We start from the raw sequence: 24,440 nt of genomic DNA, 5'->3' as shown, positions 1-24,440 counted from the left end.
AAATCTCTCCTGAGCTCGGCCATAAGCCCGGAATAGGTGTATGTGGGATAATAGGTTAAGAAAATATCAATACTTGTGAAGTAAATACATTACATACAAATAAATACATTGTTTTTAGCTTGTAACAAATTACCAAAATCGGTTTATCTCACTTCAACCACACTATACTGTTTTGTTGCTGTTATGTTGATTCGTTTTACCTCTAAATACCTGCATTTATTTTAAAAGGTATGTAGCATCCGGATTCAACAGAATCTACTTTGTGGACAGTATTAAACAATTTCATGCTTATCATAATTATTTGACCGACCCAGTAAAGTCAACCTGAAGTTGTGTCTCAGCCAGTTGATACTAGTCGAAGTGTTACAGTGTACAATCCATTTGTAATCTCCGCCTACAAGATCAAATCCCAGGTGCTGACATATTCACCATTTAAAAGGGTGGAGAGTAATATGTAATACCAACTTAAAAAAAATCCAAATACCTGCATACTGCTCGCCTGTAATGTCCTTCTTGTATTGAGGCATAGGCAAGATAAATTCTGAAAAAAAGTTAAATAGTCCATATTTGAAGCTTGTTTTTAGCAGAGGCTAAAAGTCTAACATGCTGCTCTGAAAGGAAGTAGTCCAGGTAAATATCACAAGAGCTCACATTGTAGACACTAGACACTGATGGCTGTGTCGCACGTTAGCTGCTTTATTTATTTAGCTTATAAATAATTCCAACCCTTAGGGTTTAATCTACATTTTGGGTGGACCATCCCCTTAAAGGGCACCTAATGTGAAAACCCAACTCTCCTGACTTATTCACATGTTCCAAATGTTGAAGTCGTTCTCTTCAAAATGCAGTAGGTCATTCATCATGACGTTTTGAAGTTGCTACTTAATAAAGTTCTCGTCTGAAATCTCGCCAAACAAGATTACAGTTTAAATTATACATTCTGAGGTCACTCTGGTGGAAATGTCCTCCCCTAGAAGCCCTAAATCAGTTAAGATAATCGTGAAACAAAATAAATATTTATGAAAACATGGTGAGAGTTACTTCTGCCTTTATGTGTTTTAGTAACTTGTATATTAAGCAGCAAATCTTATTATTATTAATCGTTTTCAATATACAAAACGGGAGTTTCAGGGGTGAGTTTGAAATTTATGTGAGTCCTTGAATGCAACTCGTGTTTTTGTGACCAATCAGAGCAGAGTAGGCGTGGTTGCTTGGACGAGATTTCTTCTCAGCCAAAACAGCACATTTTAAGTGGGCGGGGCTTAAGCGTATTTTCTAATGTAAATATGTTTATTAAATGAAAGTTTTGTGCAAAAAGAAATATACTGATGAGTATAATAGAGGTCTTAGAACAATTTAAGAGACACTTAAATCATCACATTAGGTGCCCTTTAAGTTAAGAAATGTTCACTACTACAAACTACTCCAAGTTTATTTTCATACCGCATTGATTTAAAATATAGGTTCATACAACTTGTTTTTTATCCTGTGAACTAATACTTATATGTTTAATTGGAAATAATTACTTTAAATCAAATACAATGTGTTCACTTAATAACTGAAAAGTGGGAAATTATTTTGTATTGCCTTTGATGGAAGCTGTTACAGTAAGAGTGTGAACAGACACATGCACTCAGATGTTGGTGAGGCATAGATCTGTCCTTATCAAGCCAGTAGATAGTCTTAGACTTATTAATAGATATGATGTGCTCCTTCATCAAGAACCTGACAGAAACATCTTTACTCTGACAACTTTTTCACACCCACTATTTTCATGAAGAATGTCCCCTTCACACGGGAGGGGAAGTCAATGAAAAACTGTTCGCAAAGGTCTGATTGTTTTTTAGCAATCGTGCCAAAACAATCTTCTTGTTTTCCCATGTCTTAAGAGAAATGTTTCTCTCTGGTTTGCTATTATACTTTCACAGCGGCGGTGTGTTTTAACCAGGGTTAAACTGGGTCAAACTAATAAAACGCAACAGGACATTGTCATCAACTTGTCCTTTGCAGTTACCGTCACTGTGAGGAGCAAACATGACGTGATGTCATAAGTCATTTGAGACACACTAAACAAAATGGATCAACAATATTATCTAAATAGACATTAAAATAATAACTGATTGATGTGATGGAAATACGAGGTTTTAATTTCTCCTTATAAAATCAAACATCTGTTTGAAGTTGTCCTATGCCGACAACACAAACTAAATGTTTTAAACTCTAATTAATACTCATTTCTAGTTTCTAGTGTCATGAAACGGTTTCCAAACATTAGGAGAATCTTACCATCAACCTCCTTCCTGCTCCCACCTCAAGTGGGTGGAGTAGAGCATCTGTTAAACTTGTGCTTTGAACCTGTTTGTTCAGTGATCTTCAAACAAAAACCTCACTGTAAGAGAAGGCTGGTGCCACCGCAGTCATAACATACACTTGGTGGGTCTTTTTTGTCCTTTTTGTGAATCGTGTATTCATGTTCATTTCAATGGCAGTCTGACAAGTATATTTGTGTACATTCTTTTACACATGTCATCTGATTTGGTTTTTCCAATAAAAGGACAGAAAGAAATTAAGAAAACCAACAACAAGATAAATAAAATTAATTGATGAAAAATCTTTATAATTATTATGAACACAATATAATACACTTCAGATTTACAGCAAAATGTTCATTTTGTTTTAAAAAATTAGACAATTTATATATTTTAAGATTGTTTTTTCAAATTAATAATTTAATTCAATCATTTCTTTATTGCAAGTTTGAACTTGTTCATTTTTAAATAATTGAATGGAAAAATGTAATGATCTTTAAATTAATGCAGATTTTTTTTTACACCCTTGTTTGATATTGTATATAATATATTCAAGAATATACAATAATTCAAGAATAGATATTCCTAATTCAAAAGTAGCCTTTTAAATTCAATAGAAAAGTATTTGGTACCACCATGATTGGCTAGAATTTCGATCAAGAAGCTTAGTACTCCTTTGGCAATGTCTGACGGCACTAAAATACTTTTTACAGTATTATGTCTTTGATTAGGTTCACATGAGCTGTTATCAACTTTATTTTATAAATATTGATAAACATGTCTAAACGAGAGTCCACATTTGGAGTATCACAAGTCTGTAACTTATTTGGACCATTTTTTCCCAACCATCAGGAGAATAGATATTTATCATATTATTTCTTGTTTTTGGTGATTAATGATATTTGATTTGTAGTATAATTTCTTTAAAACATGTTACACATCAAGAATGTATTAATGCTTCTATTTTCAAACTTTTCTGTTGATGACATTGTTTAGACATCCCTTGCAACAATCCCAGAACCCGTCATGACTCCTTTAGAAAATTTGATTGCCCACTAGACCAGCTGTCAGTCAAGGCATCAGGTCAATCTTAGCAGATGTGCAGGGTTCAGTTTTGATTATCGGGTCATTCAGTTGTCATGCAGATGTAAACGTCTTACTGAAGGCTTAAGTGTGAGTCAAGATTGTGTGTGTTTGTGTTTGTGTGTGTGCAGGATCGGCTTCAAGGTTACGCATTAATCAGGCCACATATCTCCGTCCGTTATCAGTCGATAAAAACTCTCTGTTTCTAATCTCCTTGTCCTCCATTGATCATTTCCTCCTCTCGTTCTCTTCCCTCCTCCTCCCTTTAATTAACACTTTATTTCTAATGAGGCGACCCTGATTACCTTGTTCCAGGCTGAAGCACAGCGAGACTGATCAAACATGATCCAGGCAGTTCCACAGAGACTCAGACAAAGCCTCACCTGACTTTTTTGAGGACTTCATTAGCTTCACTTCAAGGACTCCCCTAAAAAAAAAGACGTGAAAAGTTAGGTTTTTATTCAAAATCCCTCCCTTGGCACAGACCTCACAAACGTGCGCCCCACTTATTTACCTCATTGACATTTTAATTGTCTTTTAGATGTTTATTATTGCAATCACTTAATGAGCGTGACAGCTTGATAGAGTGGATGTGGGGAAACAGTGTTGGTGCTTTCTCACTGCATCAACTCCTGCATAATCTCAACAAGAGGCATGAAATCAGAGATTTAATCAGGCTAATGGAGGCAGCTTCTTATTGTGTATGGATTTTATGTGTAATGAGGAAACTTACAGGAGTGGAAAGTATTTGTTCTCCAGTCGAAGGTTCTCACTGGTGCTGATCCGAGCCCGTCAATAAAGTGTTCTGGATGAGGAGCTGAGCAAGAGTGTTCATTTTTGTGTTTGTCTGAGCATGGCTGATTGATGATAATATCCTTCCAATTCAATTTTTCGAATAAAGCGCATTAACTTAAACACTTCAAGATTATTTCTCCTCTCCTTTAATGTCATTAGAAAGCTTGGAATTGTACCAGCAACCTCTTAAGTAATTACATTTCTTTAGTGCAGGTTGAAAGAGACTTTAATAAAGAAAGTACATTTTTTCTTTTATTATTCCTGTGTCCTTTTCCGTGTTGAAAAAGTAAATTAAAGTTAAGTAACACATTACTCTTTATTTTATTTTTAATTTTCTCTTTAAATTTGTCGTAACACATTAGTTGAAGTCACGACAAATAGAAAGCTAATATATTACAGTGCAACTGGTAACATGTGTTACATTTCATTTTGAGTTAAGGTTCTTTTCTATACAAATTCTTCACCAGTGATTAGTCGAGGAGGAAAAAAATCTGCACAAATCTTTACTTCCTGTGTATCTTGTAAACGAATCAATGGTCATCATACATTTGATAAACTTAATACTGAGATCGAGAACATTGTCTTGGAATATAACCCACAAGTTATGCATGTTAAGGAGATCTACAAGTAACTATGTTAAGTGAAGTTTTATCAAGTTTCATATTTTTTTGAAGTCCTTAAAAAACTTCATGTCCATTTTCTTCTCATTAAAATATGAATCATGAATCCAAAACGTGTGGTTTTTGGGGTTGTAAGTAAGTAAGTAAGTCATTTTTATTTATATAGCGCTTTTCCAGACCAGGGTCACAAAGCACTTTAACAATCAAAACAATATTCAATAAAGTATATACTGTACTTTAAAGGTCAAGATAAAACTGACACACACAACAGGAGTTCCAGAAAATCAAGGAAAAGCCTGAACAAATAGAAACGTCTTGACCTTTTAAGTATATATTTTATTGAGTATTGTTTTGATTGTTTGTGCCCCTGGTCTGGAAAAGCGCTCTATAAATACGAATTACTTACTTCCTTGCCCAACACTGATCATAGTCACATGGTGGATGTGCTTAGGAATGAGCTCTGTAGCGCATTAGTGATGCAAACACCCTTGAAGCTGATTAAAGCGAGAACAACAACATTAAAGCGCCAAGAATTGTCTTTGTTAAGAGGCCTCGTCCCCTGAGAATAGTTAGAACTTGAATTAGTTACAGAGATAAACCTCAATCTGCAATTCAAACCAACTTAGTTAGGTGTTTGATTAGAACAAGTGTGTCATCGTTGACTGTGCTTCTGTTTCCACGACCTCTGCTTCAGTCTTACAATTCTAGCTGAATCACCTTCCACCTGCTTTATATTCTCCTTTATTTCTCCCAGCCTCTGACCTTGAGAGCGACCGGAGTTCAGGTTCTGCTGGACCAACTGTCTCCGGACCAGTATGTGGGGGAGACAGTTGCTATGCCGGTTGTTAGGCAGATGACGTCAGCCTTAACTAATATCAAGCTCAACATTGAGACAGAGGACACAGTGGAGTGCCACAACTAAAGCCTAATATCATCCTCTATAATCCTGGAGTGTGTTGGAACATGAAGAGTTCTTCTTTAACTGATCATTACGCTGTGACCAGATTGCTAATACAGAGAAGTTCTATTGTCTCACTATAAAGAAAAAACATTTCTTGACATCTTCAATTATGTTTAATAGTCTGTGAGTACCTCTGAGGTAAAAGTACAGCGAAGAAAACCACCGGTGGTTTTTGTGTTGGTTGGTTTGAAGACAAATGGACACTTGAGCATCAAAATAGACTAATTTCCCAAAAGGCTCATTTAATAATTTAAACCATTCCAGACAGATAAAACAGGAAGGCACAGTAATTGTAGTGACACACGTGACACTTGCTTTTATATTTGGAAGTTAGGTCAGAAAAAATGCGTCTACACACTGGTGGGGTGGATTCAAATCCCACAGCATCACATTATATTCTGACGAAAGAAGAAAGGGATGAGGAAGAAGAGCAAAAAAAGGAATCAAGTGATATTAAAATGGAAAAGCAATGCAAGGTGAATGATGTTATTGCGGAATCTCCCTCAGCAGTTTCAATCTGGTTGAAAGATGTGTATTTCCTCAAAGTGAAAAAGATCACAACAAAATTAATCATATATGGGATGTTTTTTTGGTTTATTTTCAAGGTTTCATGTCTCGCCATGCGATAATAATTTGTGGTCGGCCATAGTTACACACACACTATAGATGTGCTACGTAACAAGCAAGGAGGTGGAGGGGAAAGGAGGAGGGTGTTCTTCTGCGGTTTTGTTATTGCAATTTTTAAAATTAGTATTGTTTTATTAATTATTATCTGTATATAGCAGCTTCTGTTTTTTATGGAAAAATGTCAGATGTATGAATAATTTTACAATATCCATCATCTTGTCTTATTGTCAATGTGTATAGAAATTAAAAAAAAAAAGACTTATAATAATGCCGTTAGATAGTAAAATACAAATACATTAGCTAAAATCCCAATTTTATTTTATATCAATTTGTTCTAATTTAATATGATAAAAATGGAAAAAAGTATTTAAACCCATTACTTAAAGAGCAACTAATGTGTTGATTAAAGTGTGTCTTAAATAGATTTGGACCTCTATTGTACATCTGTATGTGTCTCTTTGTACAAAACTCTCTTTCGATTTCAATATTTACATTACATTTCTGGAGATAAAATCTTAAATCTCCATCTCCAAGGGACTTGATTACAGCTGGCTGGAGGAGTGAAGACCATTATTACATCACAATGGTTTTTAAAGTTATTACTTCAGAACATGGTCATGATGAGGGACTTACTGCATCTTGGAGAGAAAGATTTCAACATTTGAAACGTGAGTGAATCAGGAGAGTTAGAGTTTCACATTAGTTGATTTTTAAGCAAGTTATATTTAGAGTCAAACTATTTGCTATTTTTACTTTAACCTCATGGGGGCCACGGGAACTCAAACAAAGGGCCACAAGCCTGCTCTATAAAGACCTGTCGGTCTCAGGCATGATTTGTACGTTTGTGTTGCAACTCTAAACACACGGTGGAAGGTACCATCTTCATAAGAGACAAGTTATTAGATCATTCTGTGTCACCGCTGGGGAATCTAGGGCTGATCCAGACTAATAGATCTACACTCTGATTGGTGTGAAACCTAATGAAGCTGTCAGCACCTGGGTGGACTCAGCAGCTTAAACGAATGACGACGAGACAACAGCAGGTGGAAAAAGCAGAAAGAATTCCAATGAAGCCGACAAAGATGCTTCTCCATTCATAAAAGCATCCGTAAACCATTTCAGGGATTCCTCTGACATCTCATTGAGATGCTGTGAATGTGTTTCCTAGTGAGCAAAGCAGTTCCTTCTGGCTTTTCATCACCTGCTGTTATCAGTCCTGAAGTCAAGCAGGAGACATTGTCTCTTTTACTTTTATGTTTGAATTCTAAACATTGAATTCTTTACTTGGTGATTCACCTTTTGAGCAGCATTTTCATCTCTAAAGGTTCCAACCTTCTCTCCTAAATCCAGACTGACATTTCCTCTTCAGCGCCACTGAATCTGAGACGATAACTTTGAGAGTGTTCAATGTAGCAGCCGGCCCATGAGTTCGTTGCTCTCTCCGACCTAGAATCTTTTGTTCCTGCTGCATCTCCAGACGAGTCAAACACTCTCGTCGCAGCATCAGGGTTCACTGGTCCGATTTTGCCGTCACTTGTGAGGCGGGAAGGTCTTGCCTGCCACTTTAATGTGGCTGCTCTCGGTGACCTCCGACCTTAACGCGCAGAACTGACGCACACTCTCCGAGACGCTGCCTCACATGCCCGCCGACATGCTCACTGACGTGCTCGGACAGCTGCATTCCAGCGGAAAGCTCAGCATCGTCCTTAAATCTGACTAATTATGCATCTCATCAGCTGGCCGGCGCTGCGAGGATGTGATCCTGCCCACGCGTTTGGACGCCAGCCGGCTCTCCTCCTGCCGTCCTTGTCTCTGCATTCTCCTTTTCTGTCGTTACACTCCTTCTGTTATGCCCTTTCAACACAGATTTACTTTTTTCTTCACCTGCTTTGTGCAATTATATCGCTAAAGCACCAGTGTGTTCATACAGACATACACTTAAAACGTCAGAGATTCATTGATTTCTATAAAGCTAGTTTAATCAGAAAGGTCTTGTAAAGATGATTCCAATGATATAAGTATCCCTTAAATAATTCACTCTCAAAACATGCATAGAAAAAGCAAATGAACTGTCCAGATTGAACAAACTCGCCATAGGTTGTTTAAATATACAGTAATGTAAACATAAAGCACAGTTACAGTGTATTTTTATTGATTGAATAATAAATCAATTCAAAAGAAGTGAAATTTCAGTAAACATGACGGACGGACTCCATTCGAGTCAGATTACAAGCGAATCTGCAATCGGTGGGTCCAAAAGACAGTGTACTAGGGATTCCAATTAATATTTCACTTGCCTTAAATGTTTTGCGAGGATGTTTTGTTGAGTGAAAACTTCCAAATGTTGAACATGGTCAATCTGAAATGTTCAATATTGCTAACAAACAAGCGCATATGTTCTACGTCATCGGCATTGTTGTATAGTGGGGACGAAAACAACGCAAACACAGTTGAGCGGGGAATACAGCGGTTCATCAGATATTCAGATTACGCAATCAAACGTTAAACGCACTGATTGACCACTTATGATATACAGTAAGCGGCAAATACACACATGGATAAATTAAGAGTTTGAGTGTCTATCTGCACGTGTGCACTTGTGTGTTATGTATGCACGAACAGAAAAAGATGAGGGCTTGGCAGTATGACCTTAATTCCATTATATTCAGTGCAATAAAAGTTTCCGATTTTGACATTGAATCCAGTTAAGGTAACAATTGGGGGTATAAGAAAATCGTATAAAAATACTATTAATTTAAAAGGCATGGTATTTATTTTTCTTGTATTTTAAATGATATTTAACTTTTTATATCAGCAAAAATGTTTTGTTAAAAATTAAACTTCTGGACGCTAGATGGGAGCTGTCATTACTTCCCCCTAAAGGAACAAAGATATCCCGAGAAGGACTGAGGACAAGAGTATACAGCAGCTTTTACAGCTGACATATTTTAGTTTCAAATCAAATGAAAGCGAATTTGTGAGTCATGCGGTCTGTAAATTCTGCAACACCAGAGTCAAGTCTACAATACTACTAATATAGCCTTGTTCCTACAGTATTGTAATATATTTCAATATATAATTTCATTGCCTGTGTCATGATGAAGGCAAGGGAATCTCTAGCATAGACCACATTTTCTACCGTCTACTACAAAGACAGTGTATATACCCCACAACCGTAATTTGCACCCATTTTGTGATTTTCGTTTAAAATAAATGTCCTTCAGTTTTTAAAGTTTGTTTTAGCATTGGAAATATCAACATAATTAACATCCAAAACAAATGCGCTCGATGACACAAGAGGTGGCGATAATGTTCAGGACTTTACAAACAGTAATGTTAAATCATCTGTTCTTACATTTAAATGAAAAAAATCATTGAAAAGTTTCCAAACTTTGTTCATTATTTTGATTACAGCTATAACCATACAAATATAAACACACATTCAAAAACATGAATTTGTTTCCAGCAGTTTTTTCCATCACAGGCTTGTCGTGCAAAGATAATTTTTCTCAAACACAGTTCTGTCACAACAAACATGCATGCACAGCTGTGTGACACGGATTGGCTGACAAGGTTTTTTGGTTACTTGCCGAAGGGAGCTCTGGCAGTTTTCCACCTGCCAGTTCAAACTATGATATGTAATCTGAAATCTTTGTTGGACCGGACGACTGGTACCCTTCGTTCCTGAGCCAAGTCCTGAGACATTGTTGTCGCGGCCCTGTAGCCATCATTGTGTTGATGGCCTGTGACGTGCTTCGTCACAATCATGATTGTCAGGGTCGCATCTGTGGTGGGACTTTTTTCCCAACATTTGTGGCTACAAACTGACAGATTGTGGAGCAGATTTGTTGACAGACAGTGATGAAGGGATGATGAAGGCGGCAGAATGAGTGGATGGACAGACAGACGGTCATGAAGAGAGAGAGGGCAGTGACAAGTGAGGATTCAGGGGATGACAGGAGTCTGAATTATGATGATGAAAACTGGGTCCCAGTTGTGATAAAAGAGCTGGACACATGACGGAGCCAAGAGAATCGTCATCTTTGGTGCAAACTGAGTCTTCAAAGATCATCGGTAGAAAAAATAAAATCTACTTTCTGTGTCTAATAATACTTTTATTATGCATGAACACAAAGGAACAGATGAGGGTGACAGATAGTGTTTGTGTCGCTGTCTTATCCTCCTGCCAAATGTCTGGTCTCATTCACAACAAATGAAGTCTTCTGCTGCGCCACTTTGCCTGGTTGTCATGGAAACTCTGTGTTGTCACCTCTTTGATGTCACCCACCTTTACACCTGCTCAGGGTCGATTCATTGTGACATCTTCAGCTTGCTTTCGGTGGTTTGGCAACAAATTATCGAGAAGAGTAGAGCATACAATATATGTCAGCCCAAATCTTTTGATCTATTTTTACCAAGTTAGACTACAAATTCCCAGCTGTATCTGTTGCCATGGCAACCTGCCAGCTGTTACATAGTAAATAAGGCTTGTTGTTAGATGTACTGGTATTTCCCACTGACACCTTTGTTTCCTCCCGCAGGAGTGTTCTACCTGAGGAATTCTTGCCCGTCTAGTCGAGTCGAGACACTTTTGGAAGCATCAGAAGAATACAGAAGAGAAAAACAAAATCCTGTTTAAATGGCTTTTCTGGCTAAACCAGAGACTCCTGCCTCCCTTTTCTCCCGCCTCTCCTCGTCCTCCTCCTCCCTCCTGATTTTCTTCTCCGTCCTGGTGCTGTCGTCCTGCCCTGCATCTGTTCATGGAGGCTCGGCCAAAAACTGCTCAGCCCAGGGAGACCCCTGTCAGGAAGGTGGGTCACGAATATATGGTTCAAATCTTTAAAACCTTTTTAGATTAATCACGGCCTTATTGTAGAGACATTTCGATGAATCAGGGTTAAATAGCATCACACTTCTTACATTTCATTTTGCATGAGCGTTTAGTGTTGATTAATCAATGTGTCAAACTCTATCCAACACGCCAACTCATTTCATGTGCCCCAGCAGATGTTTAATTTCTTCACCTATAAAGATATAAAAGATAAGGCCCTTTTGTGATTGAGTTCAACAGCCCTGAGCATAATATTAAAATAGTCATGTAAATATATGTAGTTGTGAAATATGTTCTGCACTAATATAAACAGTGAAATATCTTCAGGAGTCGTGCTGCCTGTGTGGAACCCTCAGAATCCATCCGTCGGTGATAAAGTGGCCCGCGCTATTGTGTACTTTGTGGCCCTCATATACATGTTCCTGGGCATGAGCATCATCGCGGATCGCTTCATGTCGTCAATAGAGGTACAAAAGCTTATCCTCCAAACATGCAATTACTTCCCGACACGATCCTCACATGGCTCTTCTCGCCAGGTCATCACCTCGCAGGAGAAGGAAATTACAATCAAGAGACCAAACGGCGAAACTACCACCGCCACGGTTCGAATCTGGAACGAGACGGTGTCTAATCTCACCCTGATGGCGTTGGGCTCCAGTGCTCCGGAGATCCTGCTCTCAGTCATCGAGGTGAGTTATTTCCTGCCGGTGCGACTTTCATGATGGCGTCTAATGTCACGTCCGCTTCTGCAGGTGTGCGGCCACAACTTCGAGGCAGGGTCTCTGGGGCCCAGCACCATCGTAGGAAGTGCCGCCTTCAACATGTTCGTCATCATCGCGCTGTGCGTCTACGTGGTCCCGGACGGAGAGACGCGCAAGATCAAGCACCTGCGTGTGTTCTTTGTCACTGCAGCCTGGAGCATCTTCGCCTACATCTGGCTCTACCTGATCCTGAACGTTTTCTCTCCCGGTGAAGTTCAGGTGAGCTACTATTAAGAAGAAAAATGAAAGCTTCTTTGGATGAAGGAGGTGTAATCTTAATCTCTCTTTCTCTGCAGGTGTGGGAGGCGGTCCTCACCTTCCTCTTCTTCCCGCTCTGTGTGCTCCAGGCCTGGGTGGCCGACCGTCGCCTTCTCTTCTACAAATACGTCCACAAACGTTACCGAGCGGACAAGAGCCGCGGCATCATCATCGAGACGGAGGGCAGTGCCGACGGGGTGGACGGACGAGGCGGGGCACTGGGTCCGGGCGGGTTCACCAAGATGGACATGCTGGAGCTGGATGGACAGTTGGGGCTGAACTGTCACAGCGGGATGGATGGTGGAATCCTGGAGGACGGCGGTGCCAAGAATGAAGACACGGAGGCCAGGAGAGACATGGCGAGGACGCTCAAGGAGCTGAAGCAGAGACACCCTGACAAGGACATGGAGCAGCTGATCGAGATGGCAAACTACCAGGTGAGCAGAAATTATAGAGACATTATAAAGAGTTTTCAACGGAAATCAAACAATGTTTAACTATAATCAAACAAATGTACACTGTAATCCAACAATCTTTTACTATAATTAAACATGTTTTTTACTGTAATTAAACACTTTTCAATTGTTGTTATCCAACATTTTTCAATCAGTATGGATAACTACAAGGTAAGAAGCAGCTATTATAGATAAATACAATTTCTACAACCGCTAAAATGGAAACTTGTGATTCAGTACATATACTTTGTACACATTAACAACATTTTTGTGCAGATCAGGCATCAGTGAATTCACACATAATCCCTGCTGAATAACGAATACAGAATACTTGGTGCAATTTTTGACCTTTAAAGACTGGGACCATAGATCAAACTGTCTTAATCAAACGGAAAGGAAATATAAATCAATATGCATGAACTCTACATCCTAACAACGCGGCACCTTCTTTAAGTCCAATCAGCGTTGACCTTTACAACTTGCAGAGAAGAATCTCATTACATTGTTTGCTATTTTTCTTCTCTGGACTTTTAACGAAAGTGTTCGCTATGATAGGATTGGTTTCTATTTCCTCTGTGTCACATTTTGCTGCTGAGATTGATATAATCGTTCAGGCAGGAAATGAGTTATAAAAGTAAAACTAGTCCACTGAATTTATATAAAATTGATGTTAAATCACTTTTCACCAACGCATCCCGTCAGTTATTAGCAACCTTTTATTAGTTTAATCCAGCTGTCTTCAAAATACCAAATCAGCTGTTTAGATTTACAGCTGGCAGATCCAATGAGTGGGCGGGCCTTATAACAAAGATAGCAGCCCATTGGTGGACTTTCCAGCTTATGGGGGCCTGTCCAATCAGCACAACTTTCACATACATCTGTGACTGTGTATTGTCAATAAACTTGTAAATGTACATTTAATTATTAACGAAATAAAAATAAAAAAGTGAAAAATATATATTGATATATTTATATAATTATGATAATAATTATCAATCAATCTTCTGATTTATTTGTCAATTGTGGTTCAGGTTCTGATGCAGCAGCAGAAGAGTCGAGCGTTCTACCGTATCCAGGCGACCCGAATGATGATCGGAGCTGGTAACATACTGAAGAAGCACGCGGCTGACCAGGCCCGCAAGGTGACATCCTCGCCACTGATCAAACTCTCCAGTGGACACGCCTCTGACCACACTTTTCCTGCAGGTGGTGAGCAGCAAGGAGACCCAGGCCCAGGAGGATGACCCGCACACCGTCAGTCTGGAGTTTGAACCAGCTTTGTATCAGTGCTTCGAGAACTGTGGCTCTCTGAAACTCACTGTTGCGCGACATGGAGGAGAGCCAGGAGTCACTGTCAAGGTGAGAAGAAACACAGAAGTATTGAAGTGTGATTTAGTGAGCAGCGCTGTAGACGATGACTGTGTTTCTCTGGGATGGAGAGTGACGATAAAGAAGCGTTTGTTATTGTCAGAGAATATCTAACCAGAGGCTTTGCTTTAATGAAGCTGTTTTTCTGTCGTCCCCCCAAAAGCCGCCTCTTCTTTATCTAGCTCATCGTCCTCGCTCTTTTATCTCTTCTTTTTCCTTCTCCCGCCTCAGGTGGACTATCGCACAGAGGACGGCACAGCCAATGCAGGTTCAGATTATGAGTTTGCAGAGGGAACGCTGTTCTTCAAGCCCGGGGAGACTCTCAAAGGTAAGAGGAGTGTTTGATAACATTTAGCGTCGGCTGACCGGAGATGAATATATTGTTGTTGCAGAGATCACGGTGGGAGTGATTGATGATGACATCTTCGAAGAGGACGAGTATTTCTACGTCCACCTGAGCAACCCTCGCATAGTCGGTTATCCTGAGGTGGACACGGCTCCGCTGGACAGCAGCTCGGCGCCCAAAGCTGTGCTCGGTGATAATCACACTGCGACGGTCACGATTTATGACGATGACCACGCCGGTAAGAGAACAAGTATTGATCTAGTATAAACAATTTGTGTAGAAAGAACAATAACGGCTGAATAGACTCTGGATCCACTTCCTAGATGATTTATCGCATCTTGTCCTTCACATCGATTTAGATTACAAGTTTTATACAATTTTACACTTTGAATCAAACACAGTTTTTTTTTACACACAAAACAAAGTAGAAATTTCAACTCTTATCAAAACATTATGTACTTTCAAACTAATTTCAACTGTAAAAAATCGTTTTGAAAAACCACAATGTTCAACTGTAATCAAACCATTTTCAACAGAAATCTTCAACTTGAAAATGCTGACTCGAGATAAAACTTAAATGAAATCATCGCTTCTTGGAAATCTAAAGAGGAGAGACTAACATGTCACTTTCATGAAAGCCTCACAGGGGTTTTTGAGTGAATGCATGAGTAGGAGGATGAGTGGGACGCCATTATCTAGGGACGTGAGTAGGTTTGTTGTGGGTGGACTCCTGAGTGATATAGCCTCACTTCCTTCTCAGGAATCTTCACCTTTGAGACTTCCAGTCAGAAAGTGAGTGAGAGTGTCGGTGTCATGGAGGTGAAGGTGCTCCGGACCTCGGGGGCCCGGGGCCTGGTCGCTGTTCCTTACCGGACTGTGGACGGCACCGCCAGAGGAGGGGAGGACTACGAGCTGTCATCGGGAAAACTGGAGTTCCAGAACGACGAGACCATGTGAGTGTTCAGAGGCCTTTTCTTGTACATTGAGAATTTCCTGAAAGACTTCCGGGCCGCACACAAAGAGCAACATCAGACCACTTTCACTGAAATGCAGTTTTGTCCAAAAGCACAAACCTAATGTGCTGATGTAAGCAGTGTTAAATTGACCGACACATAAAGCTGTTGCTGATTCCTCACAGCCTACGAGGGTGAATAAAATGTGGTGGGCTTGAGTGTGTGTGGCGGCATGTGTGTGCGTTATGGTCCTTCTTTCTTCCTGCCTTGACTCTTGTCCAGAAATGTTTCCTGAAATGTCTTAAACGTGACGAGATGAATGGCAGGTGTGTTACTCAATCACACAATACACACATTTTTATTCTGTGGATTCTAGAGAACAACCTGTTAAATTACAAACACAACCTGACTTGTGGGGTGAAAGTTGTCATTAACTGGTGGAAAATTAACTTTTTGGTAAATATGGGTTTCAAATAAGAACGTCAGTATGAATCTGTTTGTACAAAACTCTCTTTTGATTGACATATTTACTTTAGAAAATGTGCTTTAACCCCGCCCACTAAATCACTATTATCTGGAGATAATCACGCCAACTCTGCTGTGATTGGTCGAGCGTCAAGGTTTGTCACCCCACGTCATCCATCACAGAATTCTCCTTTTCCAAAGTACTCGTTGGATAAACAAAGTGGGCGTGGTTACAGCTGGCTAGAGGAGAAGTGAAGCCCATTACTTCATGATAATTGACTCTGCTCTCGCTGAGATTTAAGACGGGGGAGAACTTTATAAAGTAATAAGTTCAAAACATGGTCATGATGAGGGACTTCCTGCATCTTGGAGAGGAAGACTTCAACATTTGAAACACCCGACCAGTGAAGCAAGCATCCCATAATCTAATTTTATAAGATGATTGTGGGATGTCTGAGCTTCTAAATTTGATTAGGATGCAGAATTTTGTTTAATTCTACTACCCTTTCCTTCCACTTTTCTTCTTCACTTTCCTCTCTTCATCCCTTGCTCTCTTCTGAGGTTTGCTCAGGTCTCCTTGTAGTGTCATTTGTGTCCTCACTGTTTATCGTCTGATGTTCTTCTCGTCATCTTCTCCCTGGTTTAATTGTTTTCTTCAACATTTTACTCCACCTCTTGTCCTCCTCAACTTCTTGTCGCACACACACACACACACACACACACACACACACACACACACACACACACACACACACACACACACACACACACACACACACACACACACACACTTTCTATTCCCTCCACTAATCACCCTCACCACTAAATCCACTCCTTATCTTGTCTCCCTCCAGCTCTCTTCAACTTCACGCTAACGCTCTCCCCCATCCTCCTCCCTTCCCCCACACTTTCTTTTGCTCACTCATCCTCTGCCCCTTTTCCTTCCAACACCATTTCCTCAATTTAAACTCCAACCTCTTTTTCCCATGTTACTTGTTGGTGCTTCCCTCTTACCCCACACACACATGCACACAGGAACACACACACATGCACACACAAAGCGTTTACTGTCATCCATCTTTGTCAGAGTCTGTAGACTGTAGGAACTTCCTGCCAAGACAATTTAGCGGGATCACCACCTCCATAACTCACCTGACTCTCCCTCATATATCCCTCCCCTTCACTCCCCCCTGCTGGAGCTGCTCACTCAGTGGACGAGGGTGTAATTGAAGAGTCGTGGGTGATGTTTGGTTGCGACACTTGTTTATAATGTATCAGGAGAAAACAGCACGGTCACTCAGACTTGACTGTCAAAATAAAACAGACATACCCTTTCCTTTTTTGCCCTTCATAGACTTGCATTGGTGCATCTGTGCCCGTGTGTGTGTGTGTGTGTGGGGGGGGGGGTGTTTGCATCACATTGCCAGAAGAGTCTATGATATAAACAACCTGTTTCTCCGTCTGTCACCAGAGTTGAATAATAAACCCAAAGCTCCCAAAATAAAACATCCTTTCAACTGCAAATCCCAAAAGTGTGTGCTGCATGCCCCTGTGTGTGTGTTTGTGTGTGTGTGCACACGTGCAGGCATGTATGATAACGAAACTGCAACATCCGACAATGCATCATGGGTAGAATTTGTTTCAAATGTAAACAAGAGGGAAACAAATGAACTGTGGTTCGGTTTCATAAGAAGCAGCCTGGATTTTGGAAGCAGAACATTTGATGTTTAAAGCGAAATATTTTGTTCAGATACAAAATTATAGTGTGATTTATTATTATTAATAATTATTTTTTCTTTATTTTATTTTCTTGGTCCCGTCTGTGTTTTATATTTAACATATTCATAATGAGTATAGACTGTTTTTCTTTGTCGTGGACAATTTCCATTACTCTCTGAAGAAGATAATGTTGTTGTTTGAAAAGAAAGAAAACCAGCAGAAGCTTCTGAATCATCTTGTCAGCTCAGGCTCATTGTTTAGGTCCATCTCTTCTTCACCAGACAGACTTAATAACAGAGAGAAGACTGAAAAGAGCAGGAGCAGCAAGATGGGCAGTTTAATCATGTGGCTATTTTTTTTTCTTTCTACGTTGACTTTCAGCTTTTGACAAAAACATATTCTCTTTTCCGTTTCTTTTCTTGCTTCTAGACGTTTTCTTTAGTTGCTTGTCAGTTGGTTCGGTCAAAGAGAAGGTTTCAAACCTAAAGCGTGTCAGGAGATGAAAAGCATTAAAGCTTTGGACGGAAATGACTAACAGAGAAGAAGTCTGTGGTGTGATTCTAGAGAGTCATACACAATTGTATCTGAAAGTGTAAGTGTACTAGTAGAAGTACAAAGTTACTTCACTACAGGTGACTGATGCTACCAGAGACAGAAGAAGTCGAGGTTGTGAGCCGAATAAATAAACATTTGTTTAATTTCCTGACCATACTTTATCTTTAACTTGTTTTTAATTGATTTATGTTCATGTTGATCTTGTATCTACTAAACTACCAGTGTTTAAAGTAAGCGTGGAAACAGATTATCACTGTCAACAATCGTACTGGGATTCCCAAGAATAAAATGTTCCAATAAGACACAGTTTGGTATATACAGTGGTATGAAAACGTTTGGGCACCCCTGTACATTTTCATGATTTTCCTTTATAAATCATTCGTTGTTTGGATAATAAAAAAAATCCAGTTAAATATATATTATAGGAGACAAACACAGTGATATTTCAGAAGTGAAATAAAGTTTATATGATTTACAGAAAGTGTGCAAGAATTATTTAAACAAAATTATGCATTTGCATAAATTTAGGCACCCTTATATCTTTTAGCACTAATTATTGGAACTCAAAATTGTTTGGTAACCTCAGTGACCCTTTACCTCCATATACAGGTGAGTCTAATCATGAGAAAGGGTATTTAAGGAGGCCAATTGTAAGTGTTTCTCTTCTTTGCATCTTCTCTGAAGAGTGGCAACATGGGAGCCTCAAAACAACTCTCAAATGACCTGAAAACAATGATTGTTCAACATCATGGTGAGCAGGGGTGTCAAACTGGTCCAGAAAAGGGCCAGGCTGGTGTAGGTTTTTGTTCCAATCAGTCAAGCACACCAATCAGGTGTCGGCTTAAACAAGGAACACCTGACTGACAATTAATTGATTTCTGTCTTCAGGCGCCTGATGGGTTCAACTATATGTGCTTGACTGGTTGGAACAAAAACCTACACCACCCTGGCCCTTTTCTGGACCAGTTTGACACCTGTGGTTTAGGGGAAGGATATAGAAAGCTATCTCAGATATTTAAGCTCTCAGTTTCAACTGTGAGGAACATTGTGAGGAAATGGAAGACCACAGGCACAGTTCTAGTTAAGGCCTGGAGTGGCAGACCAAGGAAAATCTTAGATAAACAGAGGCACAGGATGGTGAGAACAGTCACAGTCAACCCACAGACTAGCTCCAAAGACCTGCAACATCAACTTGCTGCAGATGGTGTCACTGTGCATCGTTCAACTATTCAGCGCACTTTACACAAGGAGATGCTTTAAGGAAGAGTAATGCGGAAAAAGCCTTTTCTCTGCACATGCCACAAACGGGGTCGCTTGAGGTATGCTAAAGCACATTTGGACAAGCCAGCCATTTTGGAATAAGGTGCTGTGGAGTGATGAAACTAAAATAGAGTTATTTGGGCATGGCGGAAAAAGAACACAGCATTCCAAGAAAAGAACTTGCTGCCTACAGTAAAATATGGTTGTGGTTCCATCATGCTGTGGGGCTGTGTGGCTGATGCAGGGACGGGCAATCTTGTTAAAGTTGAGGGGATTCCTCTCAATATCAGCAGATTCTGGGGAACAATGTCCAGGAATCAGTAACAAAGTTGAATTTGCGCCGGGTCTGGATCTTTCAACAAGACAATGATCCTAAACACTGTTCAAAATCTACTAAAGCGTTCATGCAGAGAACAAGTATAATGTTCTGGAATGGTCCCCAGACCTGAATATTATTGAAAATGTATGGTGTGATTTAAAGTGGGCGGTCCATGCTCGGAAACCATCAAACCTAACTGAACTGGAGAGGATCTGTAAAGAAGAATGGTCCAAAATAACTTCCACCAGAATCCAGACCCTAATTGGAAGCTATAGGAAGCGTTTAGAGGCTGTCATTTCTGAAGAAGGAGGATGTACAAAATATTGAGTAATTTTTCTTTTGTGATGCCTAAATTTATGCACATGCCTAATTTTGTTTAAATAATTCTTGCACACTTTCTGTAAATCATATAAACTTTATTTCACTTCTCAAATATCACTGTTTGTCCCCTATAAGATATAGTTAACTGGATTTTTTTATCCAAACAACCAATGATTTATAAAGGGAAATCATGAAAATGTACAGGGGTGCCCAAACTTTTTCATACGACTGTAAACTTTATTTATGGTCACAAATTAGATTTCCTAAACACTTGATTCCTTTGTGTGATTGAGTTTGACGTTTGCTTCTCCTCCTTTTTTTTTTTTACATTACCTCATTAGACAAGACTCCTCTGATATAAGACCGGCCACCAGATGATTGGTCTTTTCTTTGGGCTTTGACTTTCTAGATGACAGAATGGGTCAATATTATGTGATAAAAATGTAATTTGGGGTATGACACAAAAATATCATTTTAAATACATATAGACTTCTGAAAGAATCAAGACAATGAAGCTTCTGTCAAACCATTTTTTATTTTCTTCCATCTTAGAAAATCTTATCCATTTCAGTTTGTTCTTCACAATTACCATTGCTTATTCCTGCCTCTAACCGAGTCTGCTGCAGTGATGATCTGATCAATTGATTTTGAATTCATCTTAATGTGTGTTAGCATTCAACTGATAGTGATATTGATTTAAATGTTTGTATTTTCCAAAATATAATGAGAAAGAGATGATGATAAAGAAAATATGTTTTGTTCAGCAATGTAGTGTTTCATCCATGAACTGGACTATGAATCAATCTAGTTAATCCTGATCGCTAGTCTGGACTGAACCTGAGCTCCTGAAGGACTACAAAGATAATGGAAAGGTCCTGGAACATCATACACTGATCATCTCACTAGGAATTTTTAAATATTTATATTTTGTTTTTAATGAAATGAATAATTATTTTTTACATTTTGATACTAATTCCAATTATACTTTTTTTTTCTAAATTCTATGTTTTTTTTATGTGTAGTCTTTTAAATTACAATTAGAAATGTTGGTATAATAGTGCCACCAGACATTACCAAAAAAAGTGCTTTAGCCAGTCTTTACTCTTTTGCAAACCTTTTTAAAACCTCAAACATTGAATTTGAAAGGCTAAAGAAACCCAATTGTTAAATAATAATATATATTTATAAAGTTATTGAACTAAATGATTTAAAGAAACACAAAAACAATGATTCAAAGCAACATTTCAATAAAAAAAACAACAGTTCAAACATTTAAATTCAATATTCTGATGGCCCTGACATACTTCCATACACCACAGTTCACATCAACTCAATGACACTAACACGTCTCGTATCTTCGTCCCTTCTGCTTTCCATTACCCTCTAGTCTTTTCTATCCTTTAAGTTCAAACTTTTCTTTTTTTCTGACTAACTACACCCTACCAAAACACACCCTGTGGTCAGAACACACGCACAGAGTCCGAGCACACACCCTGTAATCACAGCCTGAACTAAGAACATGAGACGTCCGACCTGCCCCTCTGTGGCCTTGATCAGATATTCAAAATGGAACAGAGCTTCTCCGTGGTGTACAACTGCCCCTCGCCTCTGCCACACACACACACACACACACACACACACACACACACACACACACACACACACACACACACACGTGCACACAACCCTCTGAGGCTGCCCCCATTAAAGCCTTTAGATCTGAGTTCAGTAACCATCGACGCCTGGGGTCCGACCTCAGAGTCCTCCCAACATTATCAGTGTGTATGTGTGTTTGTGTAACGGATAAACTTGAGGGTGTTTTCTCTTGCACCATCTGTCACTGAGACTCTTTTAAAAGTTGATTTCAGAGGAACAGTGGAGCCTCCCAGCCTTTATTTTACACGTGTGCTCATAGAAGTATTGAAATGTTCTGAGCTGGAGTGAGATGGTGACACATCTTTGTGTTTGTTACTGGATAAAAAAGATTGGGAATTTTGAAACGACTCCAGAGGCTTATGTAAGACTCCCTAATTTTGTGAAAAAAGAAAATCCCTCAGCGTAGTCAAACTGAAAATAGATTATTTTGTTTAAAAAAATATTGTCATTTAAACTGCCATATGTTACGTTGAAATTAAATCTTTAATTAATTTCCTTTACAATTACCTTTAAGCTAATATGTACATTTCCTGATTTTTTTTACTTCAATGTTTTCTTTTATATTATATACTGTATTATACACTCACCGTTTCATACAATGTCTGGATCCCATTTTATATGGTAATTCATTTTTATATAGCCAGTTTACAGATTCTCAACCTATTTTCTTCACATTCAAATGTTTCTTCTTTCAGTCATTTGAACATATTGATGGAAATACAAAGTTTAACCTTTCATTTCAGGGTTAGCAGAGCTTGCATCACATTCTGCAGGGTCAGTTGGTCGCCTCAGTATTTGTGCTGTGTGGTGGAGAGTCAAAAGTTGGGGAAAAGTAAGCCAGAAAAAGAGCAGGAGCAGAGGAAGGAGGGCAGACACTGAGCACCAGTGACTCCACGGGTGCGAGCATGAGGCCAGGATGATTGTTGAACTCTGCCTCACAGCAGGTTGAGCTGTGAATCACTCTGCCGAGGTCAGCGAACGCCTCAGCGATTTCCACTTTCCCACTTCTCGCAGAGACAGACGACGCCGCGTCACCACCTCGACACGCTTTCTACTTTCTGAGGGGTTGACCCTGATCACGTCTCGGGAACTCAATCATACTAACTATAGATTTACTGAAAAACCATCAGAATATTGAATGGTTGAATTGAAATGTTGAAACTTTAATTTATTTTCAGCATTAAGCATTCAACACTTCTTTGTATAACGTATTCAATAATATATATTTTGAAAGGTAGAATTTTTTTTTTATAAATTACATTTTAAACATTTATATTTAAAAAAAAAGAAAGATATTTTCCTCAAAGACTTTATTACAGTACCACCAGACAAAACCAAAAGAGCTACTTGATCAAACTTTCAGCCAATCATGTTCAACATGGTGGATTCCAAAGCGATCGTTGTTTGTTGGCACTATTGACCAACATTTTTATATTGAATTTAAAAGGCTGTTAAATAAACAAATATTGTAAATATATTAATATAATTATTGGAATAATAATATCAAAATCTATAATAAAAATGTGTAAAAAAAAAATCATTTAAAAAATATTTAACCTTTCAATATAAACATTCTATAATTAAAATGTTCCCAAAATATTTAAATGTTTGAAAAACATGTTAATAATTCAATCACATTCATGATGATTTATTCATCTATTCAACATTCTGAAATACTTCCATTAACTAAAGTCACATCTCAGTGAGACGATGAAAAGTGAAAAGATCTTGTGAAAGAAGTCATTGCAGCCAAACATTGAAGCACTAGTAGAATAAAATCCCAGTGAATCTTCGTCCGTCCGTCACACACACGTTCTTGAGTGAAAAGCAGCTCAGTGTCATCGTGCAGCAGATTAAACTGCGAGCATGTTTGGGGTCTTGGACCGGTGTTGACTAACTGAACTCTTGACTGGATAAATGCACGCGAGAGTGATGAGCCAGTTTCTGACCACAGTAGCTCAGAGTAACAGCCCGGTAATCTGACACACGCGCACACACATGCACACACACGCACATACACACACACACACACACACACACCCCCCCCCACACACACACACACACACACACACACACACACACACACACACACACACACACACACACACACACACACACACACACACACACACGCACACACGCACACACACAGTCATGATGTCACAGTGATTAAATCAGTAATAGCTGGAGGAGAAGAGGGCGTGACTCACACAAGCTTTCTCACTTCTCAGGCCCAACACTCCTCCCTCTCTTCTCCCTGATTCCCTCATTCGGCCCTCTACGTCCATCCATCTATCCATCCATCCATCCATCCATCCATCCATCCATCCATCCATCCATCCATCCATCCATCCATCCATCCATCCATCCATCCATCCATCCATCCATCCATCCATCCATCCATCCATCCATCCATCCATCCTTTCATCAACCATACATCCATCTATCCATCCATCCATCCATCCATCCTTTCATCAACCATCCATCCATCCATCTATCCATCATCAATCCATCCATCCTTTCATCAACCATCCATCCATCCATCCATCCATCCATCCATCCATCCATCCATCCATCCATCCATCCATCCATCCATCCATCCATCCATCCTTCCATCCATCTATCTATCTATCTACATTCATCCATCCTTTCATCAACCATACATCCATCCAACCATCCATCCATCCGTCTATCCATCATCAATCCATCCATCCATCCATCCATCCATCCATCCATCCATCCATCCATCCATCCATCCATCCATCCATCCATCCATCC

General features: G+C 39.3%; 1 protein-coding gene across 1 annotated transcript in view; it reads left to right on the top strand.

The window, feature by feature from the left end:
• slc8a4b (solute carrier family 8 member 4b) overlaps positions 1-24,440 on the top strand; it is a 55,171-nt gene that overhangs the window by 16,520 nt on the left and 14,211 nt on the right. The window contains exons 3-12 of the mRNA XM_087789996.1: positions 10,937-11,206; positions 11,554-11,693; positions 11,763-11,915; positions 11,979-12,206; positions 12,284-12,682; positions 13,732-13,842; positions 13,907-14,059; positions 14,300-14,396; positions 14,461-14,652; positions 15,175-15,367. Coding sequence (XP_087646122.1) covers positions 11,035-11,206; positions 11,554-11,693; positions 11,763-11,915; positions 11,979-12,206; positions 12,284-12,682; positions 13,732-13,842; positions 13,907-14,059; positions 14,300-14,396; positions 14,461-14,652; positions 15,175-15,367 — 1,838 coding nt within the window. The 5' untranslated portion in view covers positions 10,937-11,034. The remainder of the gene's footprint in view (positions 1-10,936; positions 11,207-11,553; positions 11,694-11,762; positions 11,916-11,978; positions 12,207-12,283; positions 12,683-13,731; positions 13,843-13,906; positions 14,060-14,299; positions 14,397-14,460; positions 14,653-15,174; positions 15,368-24,440) is intronic.

This window comes from Callionymus lyra, chromosome 4 (assembly GCF_982586985.1).
Source record: "Callionymus lyra chromosome 4, fCalLyr1.hap1.1, whole genome shotgun sequence".
In the NCBI taxonomy this organism is placed as follows: Eukaryota; Metazoa; Chordata; class Actinopteri; order Syngnathiformes; family Callionymidae; genus Callionymus; species Callionymus lyra.
Note: the sequence above shows the minus strand (reverse complement) of the source record. Positions and strands in the feature narration are given on the sequence as shown.